Source organism: Tympanuchus pallidicinctus, unplaced genomic scaffold (assembly GCF_026119805.1).
Source record: "Tympanuchus pallidicinctus isolate F22 unplaced genomic scaffold, pur_lepc_1.0 scaffold19, whole genome shotgun sequence".
NCBI lineage: Eukaryota > Metazoa > Chordata > Aves > Galliformes > Phasianidae > Tympanuchus > Tympanuchus pallidicinctus.
The window spans coordinates 3,768,926-3,787,362 of NW_026294710.1; the positions used below are offsets into that span (position 1 = coordinate 3,768,926).

At 41.4% G+C, this 18,437-nt stretch overlaps 1 protein-coding gene across 4 annotated transcripts in view; it reads right to left on the reverse strand.

The window, feature by feature from the left end:
* Window positions 1-17,491, reverse strand: part of PIK3CG (phosphatidylinositol-4,5-bisphosphate 3-kinase catalytic subunit gamma) — a 35,109-nt gene extending 17,618 nt beyond the window's left edge. For 2 of the 4 annotated variants that reach the window (XM_052680824.1, XM_052680825.1), the window contains exons 1-5: window positions 17,317-17,491; window positions 10,324-12,339; window positions 5,774-5,839; window positions 5,451-5,676; window positions 2,219-2,322 (exon numbers count right to left, since the gene is read on the reverse strand). In XM_052680824.1, coding sequence (XP_052536784.1) covers window positions 2,219-2,322; window positions 5,451-5,676; window positions 5,774-5,839; window positions 10,324-12,327 — 2,400 coding nt within the window. In that variant the 5' untranslated portion in view covers window positions 12,328-12,339; window positions 17,317-17,491. Of the gene's footprint in view, window positions 1-2,218; window positions 2,323-5,450; window positions 5,677-5,773; window positions 5,840-10,323; window positions 12,340-13,542; window positions 13,686-17,316 lie in introns of those variants that run through there. The other 2 variants (XM_052680822.1, XM_052680823.1) reach the window with 2 other exon arrangements.
* Window positions 17,492-18,437: the final 946 nt, after the last annotated feature.

Below are 18,437 nucleotides of genomic sequence, written 5' to 3' on the forward strand. Positions count from 1 at the left end.
TTATACACCAGCTAGAGAGTAGTTCACCAACTTCCAATCAGTTAAACCATAAGAAATACACTGAAAATACATGTAAAGGATGGTTTTCCATTGCCAGAGAAATCCTCACTGAACCTGCAAAGCTTTGAACACTGCCCATGATGAAGGGAAACATAAGCCTTGACTCTCTGCAACTGATTTTAACTTGTAAATCTGTTTCAGACAGAAAGAACTTTTAAGCCAGGAGTAAGAGCTTCTGAAATCACTGGGAAACTTAGAACTGCCCCAGAGCATTCTGAGATGCTTTACAAAACAGGAAAGTCACCCAATGCAATTTGCCATATTGTCCACCCTTGTGACTTTTAGAGATCTCAGTTATTACAGACTCCTTGATTTTACTCAATTTCCTTAGAAAACTGTGCAGCCAAATTCACGTGAAAATGGCATTTGTGAAAGTAATTTAACACAGCAATTCATAAAATAACAGAACAAACACTCATTTAGTTTTACTAATTTTTCACTTTTGAGAAGTTCAGCAATGAAACTACTGAAATAGTATTATTTCTAACGTTTTCTCATCTGATTATGTCTCGTACAAATGTGGTACGAAATACTTCCTATTCTGGAATAATTATTACAGTAAAATCACATAAAATAATAAAAGCATTTACACACCAGTGTTTGAGAGCTGACAGAAGTGGTGATTTCAAGAAAGAGTATTTCAGAATATTCACGTTTCATAGACTGAGGTTCTGAACTTTGAGTTTAAAAGAAAACAGCTTTTATCACTATTTCTATTAAAAGGGGAAAAAACTGTTACAGCTTTGAACTTGAAACACCGGTTTTGCTACTAATATCTGGTTTAGACTATTCAAATTTCAGGCTGTGAGGATTTTAAGCTTATGGACAAGCAACACTTGCTAGAACAAAGACAAAATTAAAGCTTGCCAATATCAAATGTTGCATCAAACATTTCTGTTCATAGAAAAACAAAACAAAACAGGTGCATCTATTTTGGACATAGCTTCTTTTCTTTGTAAACCAGTTACTTCATGTACCTAGGAAGACCTTGGAAGGGCTGCCCACTTCCAAAGTAAGGGAAAACTAGAAAAGCCTCAAAGATATTTTATTTTGAAGACCATTTTTTTTTTGTTAAAAACTTAACAAAATAAATATTCAAAGTTAAACATGTACAAACCTACAAAAATTATAATTATTTAAATTAAGCTTCTGAAGTTATCAGAAATGCTGTATTTCTGAGTAAATATTGTTTCAATTGACTTCTGTACAGACAGTACCTCTGTGGTCCTCAGCTGGGAGGTGTGCAGCTCTTTCAGTTTGAAGGCAGACAGGCCTGCAGGCTGCTACCAAGGCAAAGGCTTATTTAAGAGAAACATGGATGGACTTGGAAAACAGCTATCAGTCACCTAGACAAGAATGCTGACTGCCATCTCCTAAACTGGATGGTTCATCTGTTCTTAGCTAAGAGAAAAACCAAAGGATTCCTTTCTTGTAGGCTGCGCATCAGGTGCATCTAAAGAGCTTTCATTGTGTTTCCTTACCCAAATTTCACATAGCACAGTAGCTTCAAGAGCAAATGTACTGTCACAATACACCTGCTGATTTATTCATCATGTTTTTAAGTGCAAAACATAGGAATTGGCACAGACCTCGACAATCACATGACAGCACTGGAGGAAACAGGTGTTTCTTAACATATTTCTAGCGCAATGTTAATGTACTTTTTAATAAAAGCAACACAGTCAGCAGAGATACTGAAAAAATCAGAAATAGGAAAACGTTTGTGTTAGTAAGACTGAGGTCTCAAATAAACCTTACAGACACGTGAAGGCCAGACACATCCTTCAGGTAAGGCAAGGAAAGTAAGAAGAAAAACTGAACATCGCAAAATCTCCGAAGTCTGCTGAAACAGTTTTATACAGGCATTTGATATAAACAGAATTCAGCCACCTGTTAAATCTTCAATTTAATTGACATTTAATTATTAGAATTTTTTAAGAGGAGTTGTTTTTGTGTTTTGTTTTGTTTTCCACATGGTAGCATGTCATCTCACTTAGAAAAATGCCATTAGCATTAGGAAGAATACTTTTTTAAAGCCATGAAATGCCATCACATTCACAGTGAAATAAGGTCTTTAGATGTTTTTACCAAAGGAAACGTACTTGCAGATAGGATGATTTTTTCAAAAAGGATTTGTAGCAACTCAAGATGTACTTACCACTAGGGCTCCTGCTCTTAGCCCAGGGTCATATGGGACTCTAAAACTTTCTGGAAGTTTGCTGCCCTGTAGTTTTTCAAGTTTTTGTCTAAGCTGTGCAATAACTGCAATTGCAAGCAAGAAAACACACTAAAATCAAAAGTTGGAAGTAAAAGCATTACAGCTAATAGAACTTCTTAATTGATGTTTAGCTAAAAACAAATCCTCTGATTAGCTACTTTCTAAAGTGCACTCCTTAAAGACATTCTATTTTGAGGAATGGAGGAAAACTCCCATGGTTAATGGGCTGTTTCAGATCCCAAAAGTCTTCAAGCACCTCACAACTCAAGGTCCCTCTATGCAGTTCAAAACCACACAGTGCTTGATATTCTTCAGAAGACTCCATCTCCACGGGTGAAGAGATCACATTAAAACCACAAGTTTCATTTAAAAAAAAAACAAAATGACACAACACAAAATGTATATGTACATCTGTATATTTCCCTTATTACTGACAAAGAAATGCTCAAATATCTCCCTCAAAGGCTCAGCAGAAAGGGGAACTTGAAAGTACCTTGCATTTACCAATACTATTTTCACCTATCTCACTGCTCCTACATCCAGATTCATGGCTTTTGAATTCATGCAGAGCTGCACAGTGTAGTCATAAGGAATTCAAACACAGATATGCTGAATTTCTTATTTAAGTTTTCTTGTTGCAGCCCTGAAAATCTCATATTACAGTAACAAGAAAACTTGGTGACTGATGTGATATCTAATCTGGTAAAAATGAAAAATTAAATAAGATCTGCCAGCGAGGTACAGGAGCTAATAGTGAACAGTATAATTAGAATCACAGAATGGCCTGGGTTGAAAAGAACCACATCCAGCCTGGCCTTGAATGCCTCCAGGGATGGGGCATCCACAGCCTCCTTGGGCAGCCTGTTCCAGTGCGTCACCGCCCTCGGTGTGAAAAACTTCCTCCTAATATCTCACCTAAACCACTCCTGTCTCAGTTTAAGACCATTCCCCCTTAGATTAAAACCATTCCCCCCTTAGACAACCTTCCTAAGAATAAACTAGGTTGTGGTAGCATAGGTCATCATGTAAAAGCTTTCTAAAATGTAACTACTGATCCCTTACACAAGTCTAGCTCAATTTCAGTAAATCTTCTCACAATGTCAGACAATCTTTGAAAAATTTTGTATACTGACCAACTGAAATGTGTAAAAATTAGGTGTTAGCTGACACAGGTCAAAGCACTTCCTAAACCAATTTCCACATTGATCTAGCTTAAGAACAAAGTACTACATCTTTTAAGAGAAATGTTTCTTCTTTAAGAGAAGAAACAGCTACACATACACACCTAGGGATCACAAATCATCAAACAGCACAGTGATGAAAGCAGACAATCCAATACAAGCTGGTACTGCTGTATTATTAAGAATTTATTTATTTTCACTGATTGCTATGTTTTCAATATAAAGAAAGAGATTACAAATAAGGTGAATGTAAGTTTGATGACATAACTGTTACTGGAATACCACAGGCCTGAAAGTAGTTTATTAAAAATTTAAAAAACTACAAGCATGGAAGGAAGAAAAAAAAATATATAAAAATTAGATGTGACTGCATGAAAGAATGAACTGAAACAGTTTAAAGCATTCAGGCTTCAAATATAAAAAACAGGAGAATAGAAATCATATGGAAGAAAAAGAAGCAATAAACTAAAAAAGAAAGTGTAGGAAATAGATTTTTAAAAATTTAAGAAGCTTAGGATGTCTATAGAAAAAGTTGTATCCTCAGCGATCTGAGAATGAATTAAACTAGTCTCATTAGTAGAACAGCCTAAATGGAAGCCTTATTCAGTGGAAATTTCAATTACATAAAACTTCTTTAACTGTTCTGCTGTAGAATAAGTACAGAGACTCTTTAATTTCAAAATCCTGTGGGTGCTAAAGTGATTGCTTTCTCTTGAAACTTTATTCTTTTCCACAGATTCTTCAAAGATAACGTGTTAAGGAAACCACTGCTGTTACAGACATGTACATCTGCAAGTCTCTAAGTTCCTTTCAGAAACATGGGATCTGACCAGATCTGTTTAGATTATACAGCACTTTTAGATACATTTAAAATGCAGTTTAGAAAGAATTCTGTACAAGCATTCAGTGAGTCTCAAAATTCACACTAAGTGGTAGTGTAACTGATAGCACATTGTATATCAAAGAACAATTGCATATTCCCTTTACACTTTATGCAATCACAAATAAATCTGTTTTTCAACTGATACAAACAATTTTAATAAAAAGGCAGTACTGAATGCTCAGTATTTATGCTCTATATTTTAATATGGAAACCTCCAGCCCTGAAGAATAGCTCCTGAGAGCCAGTAAGCACAGCCATCAGCTCCACAGTGGATTCCTTACTTTCCAAGACAAGGTCTGTAAAAACAGCTGCATCTCAAATAGCACCCCAGACACTTCCCAGTAACCAAAACAGGAATGTCTTTTGAACCAAGGACTTTGTGGCCTAGAACACACTGGTCTGAACACATAGGAAGAACTGGTGTGTCTCTCTCCCAAATTTTACAGCTTTTAGAATTTATTATTGCCATGTCTCTTGCACTTAGTCCCAGATCTGAGCAACTAACAGGAATCTTAATAAAAATGCTTTTAAGGAAGTCACTTGAGGGGAAAAAAAAAAAAAAAAAAAAGGCAGGAAAATACAGAGGTAAACAGGCATTACATAACCCTATGTGGGGCCAAAGCAGTGCTTACAGGAACTGAAAATAACAGCGTCACATCTGTGTCTCACAGGACTCCTATTCATTGCGCTGCAGAGCACCAAAGATGTGCTCTGTATATTCAGGGCTGATCCATCAGCTACTTGTGGTCTAGCAGAGACTGGTCTGAACTCATCCCCACTGCCCTTGCCAAGGGTGTTCCAGGCCTTGCTTGAGTAAGGCTGTGTTTCTTGGCAAGTGCCATTTTTTGCTCTGTACTTCCAGTTAATATTTGTGTCCTGGGTTGCTTCTATTTTTCAGTGCTGGTATTCAGCTAAGAATTAAGTATAAAATTCTAACTTTCCAGTTGTGTGGCATGAGGCTCAAGAAGATAAGTCAAAGAATGGAAATATTACATCTGTAATCTATCTGTGATTTTTAAATAACCCAGGCAATCTGATGCCTAGATTTCACAGCTAAACAGAAAAGAACAATACTATTACAAACAAAGAAATGTCTGTTAATAAATACCTTGAGAAGTGACATCGTATTTTTCTGCAGAAACTGATTTTATCTCCATTGTGACTTTATGCAACAATTCAATGACTTGAACCTGTTTCATGAAATCATGCAGCATTGCTTTCCCACAGCCCCTAAGATAGGCTTCTAGGATCACAGCGAACCTCTGCTGGTAGTGCATGGATTGGGCAATCTCACTTCTTAAAAACCAAAACAAGAAGTGACCAATTCTTTTGTTCTAGTGGTAAAGAAAGACATTACAATTAGCACACATGACAATTCCTTGAGAAAATGCCAGTAACTTAGCATGAGCTGACTGTATTTGAAACACTTACTCTTAAACCCCGTTTCAGTAGAAATCTGGCTAATGCGCTGTCATGATAAGGCTCAAATTTCACAGCCTGGAAAATACAGAGAAGACATGTTAGTAACATGTAAGGCCCTCTTACATTTTACAGATCACACGTACTGAACACTTTCTTTATGTAAGAAAGAGCATAACAAAACAGTTTTTTTGAGGAAACAAAGTTGAAAAAACAAAGCAATACTTCTCTGCAGGGTTCAGCAAGCAACTTTTATCCGCAACACTTTCTTTTCAGATTAATGCAACAAGCAATTTCTGGCCAGCAGGGTAAGGGAGGTGATTGTTCCCCTCTGCTCTGCCCTCATGAGGCCCCGCCTGGAGTTCTGTGTCCAGGCCTGGGGCCCCCAGCACACGAAGGATGAGAAGCTGTTGGAGTGGGTCCAGAGGAGGACCATGAAGATGATCAGAGGGCTGCAGCACCTCTCCTACAAAAAAAGGCTGAGGGAGTTGGGCTTGTTCAGCCTGGTGAAGGAAAGGCTCCATGGAGAGATCACTGAGTCCTTCCAGTACATGAAGGGGGCTTAAAAGCAGCAGAGGGTCAACTTTTTACGCAGTCAGATAGTGACAGAACAAGGGGGAACAACTTTAAACTAAAAGACAGAGATCAGGTTAGATGTTAGATGCCCTTTACTCAGAGGGTGGTGAGGCCCTGGCACAGCTGCCCATAGAGCTGTGGGTGCCCCATCCCTGCAGGCGCTCAGAGCCGGGTTGGATGGGGCCCTGGGCAGCCTGAGCCCACGGCAGAGGTTGGGGATGGTGGGCTTTAAGGTCTCTTCCAACCCAAATCATTCTGTAATTCTATGACAAGCAAGGCAGGGCTGAGCAAACTGGTGAGACTGAGTTCTGGACTGCCAGTGAAACAATATAGCAGTCTGTAGGAAAACCTAACAAAATGAGAAAACAGCCTGCAGCCTGACTGGCACAGAGAATGCTTGAAAAGATTATTGCCAAATGAAATAATGTATTTGTAACTATTCTTTAAACAAAACGTTCAGTAAGAGTGCACCATTTCTGCTAACAGGCAGCACCTCAGGACGGGAAGCAGGGCTCCCTGCTGGGTGCCCCAGCTCCCACAGCAGTAGGAGCTGCTCCCACTCCAGGAGCAGCTTATCAGTGCCCATCACCAGAGGCACTCTGACTCTCAGTCCCAGCGAACCACAAAAAAGAAGAAAAGCTCTGATACAAATACTATTCTATAGGATAGAGCACAGCTACAAAGAAGACTTCAGCAGATCTGCTTTTTTCAGTGGCTCTGTGAGCACAGATAGATATTTTCTCTTCCAGCAGCCACTCCCCTGCACCAAGCCCACAGATATTGCCAAGACACTGCCAAAATGGGGTGGAAACAAAGTCAACAACTTTTTTAAGTCTCAGGAATTTTGTTCTGTTATTCTCACCCTCACCACAATAACCAAGTGAGTTGGTCGACAAAACAGAATCTAACCCATGTTCTGGGTTGGGCCCTGAGCTGTGGTGGGCAGCCTGGTGACTCCTCCAAGTGCTTTCTCCATCTGCTTCTTTTCTGTTGACTGAAGGACTCAAACTTAGAGGAGGATCGTACTGAGGCTAGAGGATGAAAGGCAGGCATGTAGACACAGAAAGAGAAAGTAGTAGCAAACAAGCCCTGGAAGAAAGTCACAAAATCCCTTGTGTGGATAGAGGGGTTGCTGAATGGTTTTGGGTTCTGGAAACAGTCAGGATGTGACAATGGGGAGATTAAGGGCAAACCAAAGGGATGAGCAGAGCCTGGTGCATGCAGCATGCTCAGCTTTCAGAAGCATCACAGTACACAAACATCCAGGGATAGCTATGCAGTGCAGCATAACAGCTCTTTCAAGATCGCTGTGTTCTGCAGCTTGCAAGGAAACAACCAAGCCATAAGCATAGCTACGCTGAATTCATTAAATATCTCCTAAACGTACTGCAGCACAAGTTCTACCTTTATTCATAAAATATCAACACTAAGTCTCCAATAGTTTAATTCTCCTAAACGACAGCATCTTACTTGGGAAAGATAATAAGAACTCACAATCTTAAACAGATTGTAAGAACTTTTACTTCACATGAGAGATAATGAGGTATGTTTTTTAATAAAAATTTACTTTCACTGCCAAAAGGAACTTAAAAGCAGTAATTATTGCATACATTCAAACGGATTTGCTTGCAAGGACAGCTATTAAAGACTTTATTCTGGTATACATTCTGCTGAACGTTCTCCATGCACATAACTGAAAAACAACTTCAGATTGAAACAGAGCCAAAGGCCTGGTCACCGCTTCAAAACAAAACTTCCTTACTTTAAAGTTGTAAATGTAAATTTCAACATAAGAAATACTAAAAAAAAAAAAGTTTTATGACTGTCCTTATTATGCTTGTGTCTTGGAAATAATTACTTTTTAAAAAATCAATCCTTTTTTTCCTGCAAAGAGACAATTACAAGTATTTGAATATGAATAATAAAAACCAGCCATGAGAAAAAGCCTGACAGTATTTCCCTTCCTGGACCTTTGCTGGGTCAGATCACCAACAGGAGGCACTGGCACAATGCCACATAAAGGTAGCATGATTTTCTTCACTGGCATTTGGTTTCCAATGGATTTTGCTGTGATTTAACTGTCCTTGCCACGTGTTACTACAGAGAGCCACAGACCTTTATTGGATGCTCAGTGGATTTATTCACAGCATATCTACTTCTGTTTGGGATAGACCAAGTGGGAAATAACACGATTCCCACTTGCACTGGGATGTAGGATGGGAGCACTCTATGCACAGGGAAAGAAGCTGTAAAGCTTTCACAAAGGCACACGTGAGAAGTCATGACGGTTTTCAAGATAGACAACCATGATGTCCTCCTAGAGCAGAGCACTGACAAGCATCCATTCATTCTCAGAAAACACGCAGCATCAATACTTGGCTGCATGGTGCCAAAGGTTTGTGCCCTGCAATTAACCATGGAAGAGAATCCAAGGAAGCAGGTAGGAGGTATAAGCTGGGACTTAGTTTTTTTTCCCTTTTGAGAATGACAGTATTTTAATACCTGGATAAATTTCTTACTAAAAATGACATGGTGAAATTAAACTACTATGAAATTATACTACACTCGTTTAATTTATCTTTAGAGTGATTTTTCTCTTTAAAACTCTCTCCTGAAAGTAAATAATATCAAAAAGAATTTTTAAAAGAGTTATTTTCCCCCTTCTGTTAGGCACTGTGACATGGACCAATCACCATCCCACACCCTAATTTAGGTACAGAGGAGAATGAAATCGCTGAGCTGCGTGCAGACTGCAGAGCCGCAGCCAAGCAGATCCAGCCCATCAATGTGGGAGGTCTGGGGAAGCAACCACGGCGGTTCCTTCAGCTAATGCTAAGCACACCAACTCTGCCTGGGGAGCCTCATCTTCAGACAAGTGAAGACAAGGCTAACAAGGTTTCTTTAAAGCACTGCCAGAGTGCATCTAAATCTGAAAAATGAACTTTAATTTGCAGCAACCAGGACCCTCTGAACACACGGAAATCCAAAGCCCCATCCCACGGTTCGCAGGTTTCTTTTCTTTGGAGAGGAGGTGGATGGGTGGGGTTGTTTTTTGTTTCTTAATGCCAATTCTGCTCTCTGATTCTTTGAAAAAAAGCATTTCCTGCTGTGCAGGCTGACAGCCCTGCACACAACCCAGAGACCTGCCAGGCCCAGGAAGCCACAGCGCCGCCCCGCTTCACTGGGGGACACGCTGCCCTTGCAGGACTGCAGGTCCCACCTCTCAGAAGCCATAGAACTTTGCCACTGACAGCCAGCCCAGCTCCAGCCCCACTTTGTGAAAAACAAACCAAACGATCTGCTTGTACAACTGATGCCAACTTTCCAGACGTTTCATCTAGTAGACTGCACACAAAGCACTTCAAATAAATACAGTGGTGATTCATTTCCATAAAAACACATTTTTTTTTTACTCAACTTCCCAGAATGAATTAATTTTATCTATGAATAACAAACTTCTATTTGCTTTTAAATTTTTTTAGGACCTTCTAGATAAATTGGGTTCCCTTAGCAGTCCACGATTCACAGTGCTGCCACACATTATATAACAGCACTGACATTCCAGATCCTGAAATCCAACTCCAGATTTTTATTTGGGCCTCTGCTGTGTTAACATCTGCCTTTACTTTCTTTTTCTATGTTGGTAAAGGTAACCAAGAGCATTATCCAGACGTGACAAGAACAGGATTAGTGATAGCACAGTAAGGATTGGCTCCCACCACAGCCATGTTAAGCATTGACAATATAACATATTGTTGTAGATACAAGATGCAAACTGTAAGGCACAAGGCAATCCTAATACCAAAATAATGATACAGACAGAAGGTGAAAGTTGAAAATGAATTTTGGGCTAGTTTGGTTACTACCACTGCTCTGATTAAAATCTGAAGGCTTCAAAACCAGGGTTTTTTGCTGGCATGGGAATGGTTATATGGTACTGTAAATACTCTCAGAAGCCAAAGATCAAACATACAAATACACCTTACCTGCACGAGTTGCAAAAGATAATGAAGAACATCATCATCTTCTAAACTTTCCAGTTTTTGAACTGCCATTGCTCGTACATTTTCATCAGAAAAGTTACAGTCCAGAAGCTGCATTGTGAGTCCAACATCTAAAGTGCTTTGATCCCACGCCTCCTTTTTAGCTAGCAACTGGTATGTTTTGGCCACTATTTCTTGTTGTCCCCATTTGACAGAGCTAAGCAGCTTAGGGTAAGCCTTGGGGTGCTTTATACTTTCATATCTAAAGTGCCACAACAGTTCTTTGTCCTCAGGAGAAAGTGGATTAAGTGGGTCAGTTGCTATGATCTCTTCAAGTTGCTTGCGAAGCTGATTGGGCATTTCAGCTCGTGTCCTGTCCCCCTGAGAATCAGATGTTATCCTGTGCTTGGGCAAGGCAATTGGGTGACAGTATTTGTCCAGCACAATAGAGATAGCCATGGAGTTTTCTTTATCCGGATTAGTTGCTGAGGTGAGTTTGTCTGCATTGATACTTCCTTGCTCTTCCCCTTTGCCTGGGATTTTCCACATGTGGAGAACATACTCCCCACTTCGTAGCAGGAAACGGTGATCTATCAATAAAAGATTCACGTAATACAGAAGTTGAGTTTTGCATTTTGAATCAGAGTTGGGGGATTCGTGTGACTGAAGGTTTGTCTTTGTGGACAATCCCTGTGCTTTACCACAATATATCTGAAGATTCAAGAGTGCTCCTTTAGGCAAATCCTTGATTTTGATGTCAAACTCCAACCAAATATTCCACAGAACCTCCTCAGTAAAGGGCTTTGAGGAAGTCCTCCTTTGTGAAAGGAGCTGTTGCCCGTGTTGAATGTTAGCCTCTACAAATACAGTAAGATCAGTATTTCTTGGTAAAACTGGGATATCGATACCAATTATTTTCACCCTGAATTTCCTATTACAATCCCACAAAGAGATAGTGAAGACTCTCTCATGATCTTTTCCATCTATAGTCAATTGTTCGTGATATCCTGTAACTCCTGTACAGTCATCTACCAATGGCCACTCTTCCTTCTGCACCTCATCCTCACTTGGGTCAGGAGGGTTGTCTAACACAAGGTGGATTTCTTCCCCATTCTTAAGGCACTGTCTTATCCAGTGAAAATCCTTGATGGGTGTGTCTCCAGTAATGTACTCATCTCTGCCACAAATCCTAAGAACAAAATCCAGTTCGCTATGATCTTCAGGAATATCCATCAAAGACTTTTTCTTTGCCATTTTTGTGAAAAAGCTATGGAGAATCATATCTGGAGTGTCATCTATCGACACTTTAATCTTTTGGCTCGTCGTTCCTCTATGTATGATTATAAAAATGTTATTATTAGTTATCTTTTTGAACAAATATTCTGGGAGTGGCTTAGATGTAGTCCATGGGTGCATTGCATACAACTTAGGATCTCTACAGGCTACTTCTATCATTCGTGGAGTGACTAATCTGCGCCGGGTAAATTCTAGTTCGTCATCATGCACGTTGCTTACATCAGTAACATCATAACCAATTAAATCATTAAGCTGCCGCTGAAATTCCTGAACTTCTTCTGATGGTTTTTGTTTCTGGACTACATATATTTTGCCTACTTTCTTCTGTAACACTTTCCAGTACAGTATGCAGTCTAATGTCTGTAATAATTGATGTTTATCATAAATTTCATACCACTGCCCCTTCTTCTGATACTGAAGTACGAACTGATCCGGCGTGAACGCATGGTAGAAGTCTGTGGTTTGACTCATCTCTATCGCACGCATCCAAATTTGTGCTTTCATCTGCTCAACAGTACAGTTTCCAGCTATTTCGAGTAACATCATTTCCGGTACTTTAGTATGCTTATTGCTTGTAGGTAAAATGAACTCAATGGATATCAGTTCCATTGAAGACAAATTACTCGATGTACAATGAGGTTTCATTCTTCTTCTCCTTCGTTTGTTTTCTTCTCTCATAACAACAGGCTGTTCATAGTCACCCAACTCCATGCCAGAAGAAATCTAACAAAATATAAAAACATTTGATTGCATTCTCATCTACATTTGCGTTACAGTTATTTTTTACTTATTTGTGATTAAAATCAAAAACCAGTCACAATCCTGCTACACGTTTTTTAGATTTCCTCTTCCCCTTAATTGTTAGTCTTAAATTCTTGCTTTATATAAACCACTCCAGATGTAATCTTTTCAATTCAAAACCAAATATAAGGAAAAAAACCAAACCCAATGATTAAATAATTAAAATAGAGCTTTTAAACAGCCTTCCCAGATTTCACTGAGGATAAGCAGTCTGACAGTGTATTTCTGCCCCAGTGTCTTGCTCTTTAATCAAATGCCGATTCCTCTTTTTTGATGTTGTTGGTACTAACAGAAGTGGATTTTCATAGAGATCAAAAGATACCGTAAAGCATATGAACAGAATACTATCCTACCGAGTTCTAGGAATGACAGAATATGAAAAAACAAATGATTAATTTTCAGACTGGACTCATTTTCCTCTAACTCTCTTTTTCATGATGAGGAATAAGGACTTACACCAAAAACATTCCTTAAAAATCAAAAGCCAGCTTCTCAAGACAGACGTTTAACATGCATCTGAATTCAAGCCCAGTATCTTTAGATGTGATTTTTACAAACAAGCCACTCACCAAACTTATAACAGACAGCAATTTTAAAAGCAAGCATTTCCGACATAAACTATTACTATGTTACAGAAGAAAAAACTCCTAAGCTGAGGGCATAAAAAAGCCTCCTAAGCTGCGGGCTGGAACTAGATGATGTTTAAGGTCCCTTCCAACCCAAACCATTCTATGATTCTATGGCATCTTACTACCCTGTATCTTATTGCATTTTGTTCACAATTTAACACTGTTCAGTGAAAATGAGCTTAAGTGGAAATTATTGACCAAGAGTTGGAAGACACTGGACGCACTTGCACAAGCCGCCCGCTGAGTTTTCTTTCACTGACTTACAGCGACATAGAAACATCTTCCTCAGATAAAGCTTTTTACAAAAAAAATATTTCTCTAACTACTAGAAAAACTACAACACAATGAATGATGCTTCAGCAGATAACAGAACAAGAAGATAAAAACATCTTAAGCTAAAATGATCTAACGTGCTAACTACAACTCTTTTTTCGAGTCCCGGAAAGCAAACTGTGGTCATCACTTCTGTAATGGACAAAACACAAGGAATTATTACCTGCTTATCAAATAAAGGCTGAATTGCTGAAGACGACTCATTTGTTTAATTTCTGAAGTTCCTATTTTTCAAAGGAAGATCATTCATACAAAAAATACTTTGTTAAACTCTTCTGCTTTTCTTGCTCGCCCTCCTATCCAGATGCAAAGGAAGTGCTGCACTTAGCAGGAAGGAAGTTTTAACCGAGTTGATTATACGTATGATTGCTCATTTTAAAAAAAGGCAGAGCGCTTTTCCTGTCATAACAGTAAAAATACATTTACAATGGAGCAATGTAATTTTAACACACATGCATAGGAGACACGCTTACAGCCTGTCTTTAGCACAGGCTAAAACAGCTAAAAATAATTTGGGCAATAAAACTAATGAATCTAAATAAAACATTTTTAATATCAGCATGAGGATGGAGTATATTTTAAAGAGTTTAGCTACTTCTTAAGAGTTGAATAAAAATACTGGACAAAAGGAAACTAATCTGCAATGCTTCCTTATTTTTATTTACATGGTGGTAGCACTTTGAGGACCCCCAGCTTACATTAATTACAGGTTTTTTTAAGCCAATCTCTCCATAAACATCACATGGAGATGGTATATTCCAAGGATTTTGCAAGGTAACCTCAACAACAGAATCATTGGGCAATCTTCCTCCTCATCCTTTTAACTCATGCAGTTACGGTTACAAACACATGGTGAAACCCACTAGAAATGACAACTTAAGATTTGGGAAGAATTTTAGCTATGGATTTCATCCTTAAATTTTGAGGGCTTGACTTTGCAGCATCCTTCCAAAGTCTGTATTTTAAAGTGTAATTTCTAAAAGATATAATATAGTCAGGAATTTAATGTATTTTTCTTTATTTAAAGGTAAGCTATTAGCAGGGAGGTTTCTCAAGCCCAAAGGATGTATATGTTTCTTGCAAGTACCTCTCATCCTAAAAGTCTTTGTGATGACCCTACTAAGTAAACCCGGACTCATCACAGTTTCACAGTTTTTTTGCCTGCTGAAAACATCCTTTTTTGCCACTGTGCAATATGTACTCAAGGATAAATTTTCCAAACAAGTATACGCATATATTCCACCTCCTGATAAGTTATCCAGCACTAGTCCACTGATCAGCACTGTCAAGACATGCAAGTGAAGCATCTCTACCTCATGCTGCAGGGAATTACCCCATACGCTGCACAACTACAGTGACTGACAGCTTCATCTCATTTTAGGACCTACCAGTAGAGCAGCAGTATGAAAGAATCAGATACCCCCAGCAAACCTGCATCAGATACAGTGCCAAGTGTGTGACACCTGTGCAGCTGCCCATATAAGACCCTCTTCCCACATTCATTTGGTTTGCTACCTGGAGTACACATGTACTCCAGTGCAAAGATCCAACTCCATCTCCGACCCAGCTCCAACAGCTTCAGAAGTCAGTTTTTGGAACAACGATCACCACTAGCCTGTGCTTTTTGCAGTGACAAACACATAAGTGTCCCCATCTTACTTAAGGTGACGTCAAAATTGTAACTATTCCCTGCTAATCCATGCATGGCCATGGCACAGATTTAAGTTTAGAACTGAAAATCTTTTAAAATTACTTCCTAAAATCTTTGTCATGCCTAAGCATTACTTCCAGTATGGATATTTCTATATGCCTATTCCAACAACACCAAAAAATAATTTAAATTAACTCTTTTTTTTTTTTTTTTTAATTCTTATGAGCCTTCATCAAGTCTCAATATCCCTATAACTGAAGCATCCTACCACTGGCCCACGAATCCTGGAGGGTACAATAGAACACAGGAGGAGGAGGGCCTTTAGGTAACTAAAAGAAGCAAACAGGTTCACTCCCATCTCCCATAAAGTTCCCACCTCTTTGCTCAGGTCAGCAAACTGACTGCAACAACAGAAAAGATTGGTTAATTTTCAGCTGGATCAGTTCCTTGATCTGACTCATCAGTTGCAGGGGTGGTAGGGCAGGAAAGGGAATGAAACCACTGCTGTTCACAGTAACAGAGACTGAAACATAACAGATAGTAATACTAAAGCAGTGCACCTGTCAAACTTCCCTGCCTGGTTAAGACAGACTTTTACTATTTATTGCTTATTCTTTACCATTTATACTTACGTTGTTACTAGTTTCTACTTTTAGTTAATCCACCATATGAAAAACACTTTAAATCAGTCTCTTCACTTTACTGTGAATCTACAGGAAAATAGGCACTATCCAAACAAGAATTATATGTTATGCAAATACAATAATGATTCACTTACACTGACATTCTGAGATAACGCTAACTGTAAAGAGATAAATGAAGGAAAAAACTCACATATATGACACAGCCCAAAGGTTTCTAAGCAGTACACTATCTACATGCCAGCACTGCTTCGTAGCTGGAGACTGCTTTGCATTTGATGGATGAGTAAAACTTATCTTCCTACTATATGCATTACAATGCAGTTATGTGCTATGCAGGGAAGATGCAGCACTAACATGTTAAGCATGAGCACAGGTAAAAAAGAACTGCCTTGAAAGGTTCTCCTGTCAAATCCACTAGCAACTACCAACTCTCACCAGGATTAGATCAACACAAGTTCCTTCCATTAGCAAGTAAACATTACAGATAATTCTGCAGACTTCTACATCAAAAAATATATTCCCCAGCAGATACAGCTTAACAGGAGGTTGTAGATTACAATTTGGGGAGGACCGCAATATTTTCAGGGCCCAAGTCTTTTCTAAAGACTTCTCCATATTTTGGTTTCTACTCTAGTTCTCTATCTGGCATAGATACCCAAAACTGGAAGAAACATTAACTTCTAGCTGGTTCTAAAAATAAAGATAGGAAGTTTGGAAGAATCTTGGCTAACCATTTAACATCAGTGATGGGTAATTTACTTTTAAATCGATGCAGTGTCTGAAAACCGAAGGATCACAGCTCTGGCTGCTGTAACACAGTTATTTCAAGCTGCACCTTTTTTTCCAAATATTGACCTCAAACTGTATCATAGGATCATAGAATCACAGAATGGCTTGGGTTGGAAGAGACCTTGAATAGACCTTAAAGATCATCTAGGTTGAACTCCCTGCCACCAGCAGTACCTACAGAGAATGCCAGCTCCAGAATGTCCTAAGCTTTTTTTCAAAAAAAAATTTTTTTTTTTGGTCAGGGAAAGTTTATGACTTATAAGTTTGTGACTGGGTCACAGAAGAGATTATTATTTGTTTGATGAGGAAATACAGTCATTTGTTGTTTAAACTCTATGCGCAGCACAGCTAAGTCGCAGACCTTAAGGGCGCATGCAGGCAGATCACCCACTTGGCACAGTTTGATCGGCGCACCAATAATTTCACACGGAGGGTTTCTCATCAATCCTGCAATTCGTCATCGGGCCAAGCCCTAACTCGGCACAGAGGCCACGCAGAGCGAAACACCCGCCGGGCTCGGACGCACTCAGCCCCGCCTTGCGGGCCGCGGTGCCGACTAACGACTCAGCGGAGTCCAATTGCTCTCAGGGCCGAGCGCGTCGCCCGACCCCGGGCCGGGCGCAGCCGGGAGCCGGCCGACATGGCGGCCGGGGCCGAGAGCCCGCGGGAGAAGCGGAGCTGCGGAACGCACCGCAGCCCGACAAGGAGCCCGAGCCCGCTCGCCTCCGCCCGCCGCGGGGGCCGGCCCGGGCCGCGGAGGCGCACCGCGGGATTCCCCGTCCGAGCTGCCCGGCCCCGGGCGGCGCCGGCCTGGGGAAGGGTCCGGCGGCGCGCCCGGAACGGCGCTACTCACCGTTGCGCGCGGCCGCGGCCCCGCTCCGGACAGGTGTTCTCCTCAGCAGGAAGCGGAGCGGGTCGGGGGCCGGAGGGGAGGCTCCATGGCCGGCGGTAGGCAGCTCCGGAGCCGCCGCCAATCACGCGCCGGGCACAGGGGGAACCGGCGGCGGGGCCTCCCCGCCCCGCTCGGCCGGCACGGCGCGGCCCGGCCCCGGGCGCTGCGCCTGGACCTGCCGCGGAGCGGGCCGCGGGGCCGTGCCCCTTCCCCCGAGCCGGGCCCTCCGGGGAAGGGGCCGGCGCCGGGCCGGGCCGCCGCGCGGGTCTTTCTGGCGCCGGGCCCCGCCTGGCCGCCGGAAGGCGGCGGGCGGCCGCGCCGGACGGGGGACGCGCGGCTGCGATGTGGCCGCATCGATCGGGGCGGGGAGCGGCGCGGATCGCGCTCCGGAAACCGCCGCCCGGGTCGCCCGCGCGGTGTGGCCGTGGCCAGGGGGCCTCGCCGGGTGCCCGTCCCGAAGCGAGGAGCGGCTGGCTTGTACCGGGCTGAGCTGACCTCAGGAAACCCTTTGATGGTCATTGCTGCCCTGCTCGGTGGCCTTCTCCTTTGGAAAGATTTTCAAGTTGGCTTATTACATGTCCACTTCTACAGGATCTACCTCTTAGTTGTCTTATTCCCCTTATTTTTCCTGCCACTTGTTAGATGAAGGTATTCTTGTTTTCCTGTTGTCTTTGCATCTTCAGACCAGGCAGTTCCTCAGCCCTGCGGGGCTCCCTGTAGCCCGCCTCTGGGCTCCAGTCAAATGGGCCGTGTTGTTTTGGAAAGCACTGCCCTGAACTGGACAGAGGACTACTCCAGCTAACGTCCTGCCAAAGCTGCCCACAGCAGGATTAATTCATCAGCCTCACGGTGCCAGGACTCAACATGCAGCACAGGCGAAACCATTCACTTCCAACCCAAACAAACACTTGCCTTTACTACTCACTCCCCGCCCTGGCTGCTGCCTGACTCTGAAAGGATCTGAGCATTTGTGTCTCCTCAGCTCTATTTTGAAATGGTTAGCAAAATTACTTCAGCACTTGAGACCTTTTTGGCCCTGATTTTGATACGCAATTCACAGGTGAACCCTGGGCAGCAGTGAG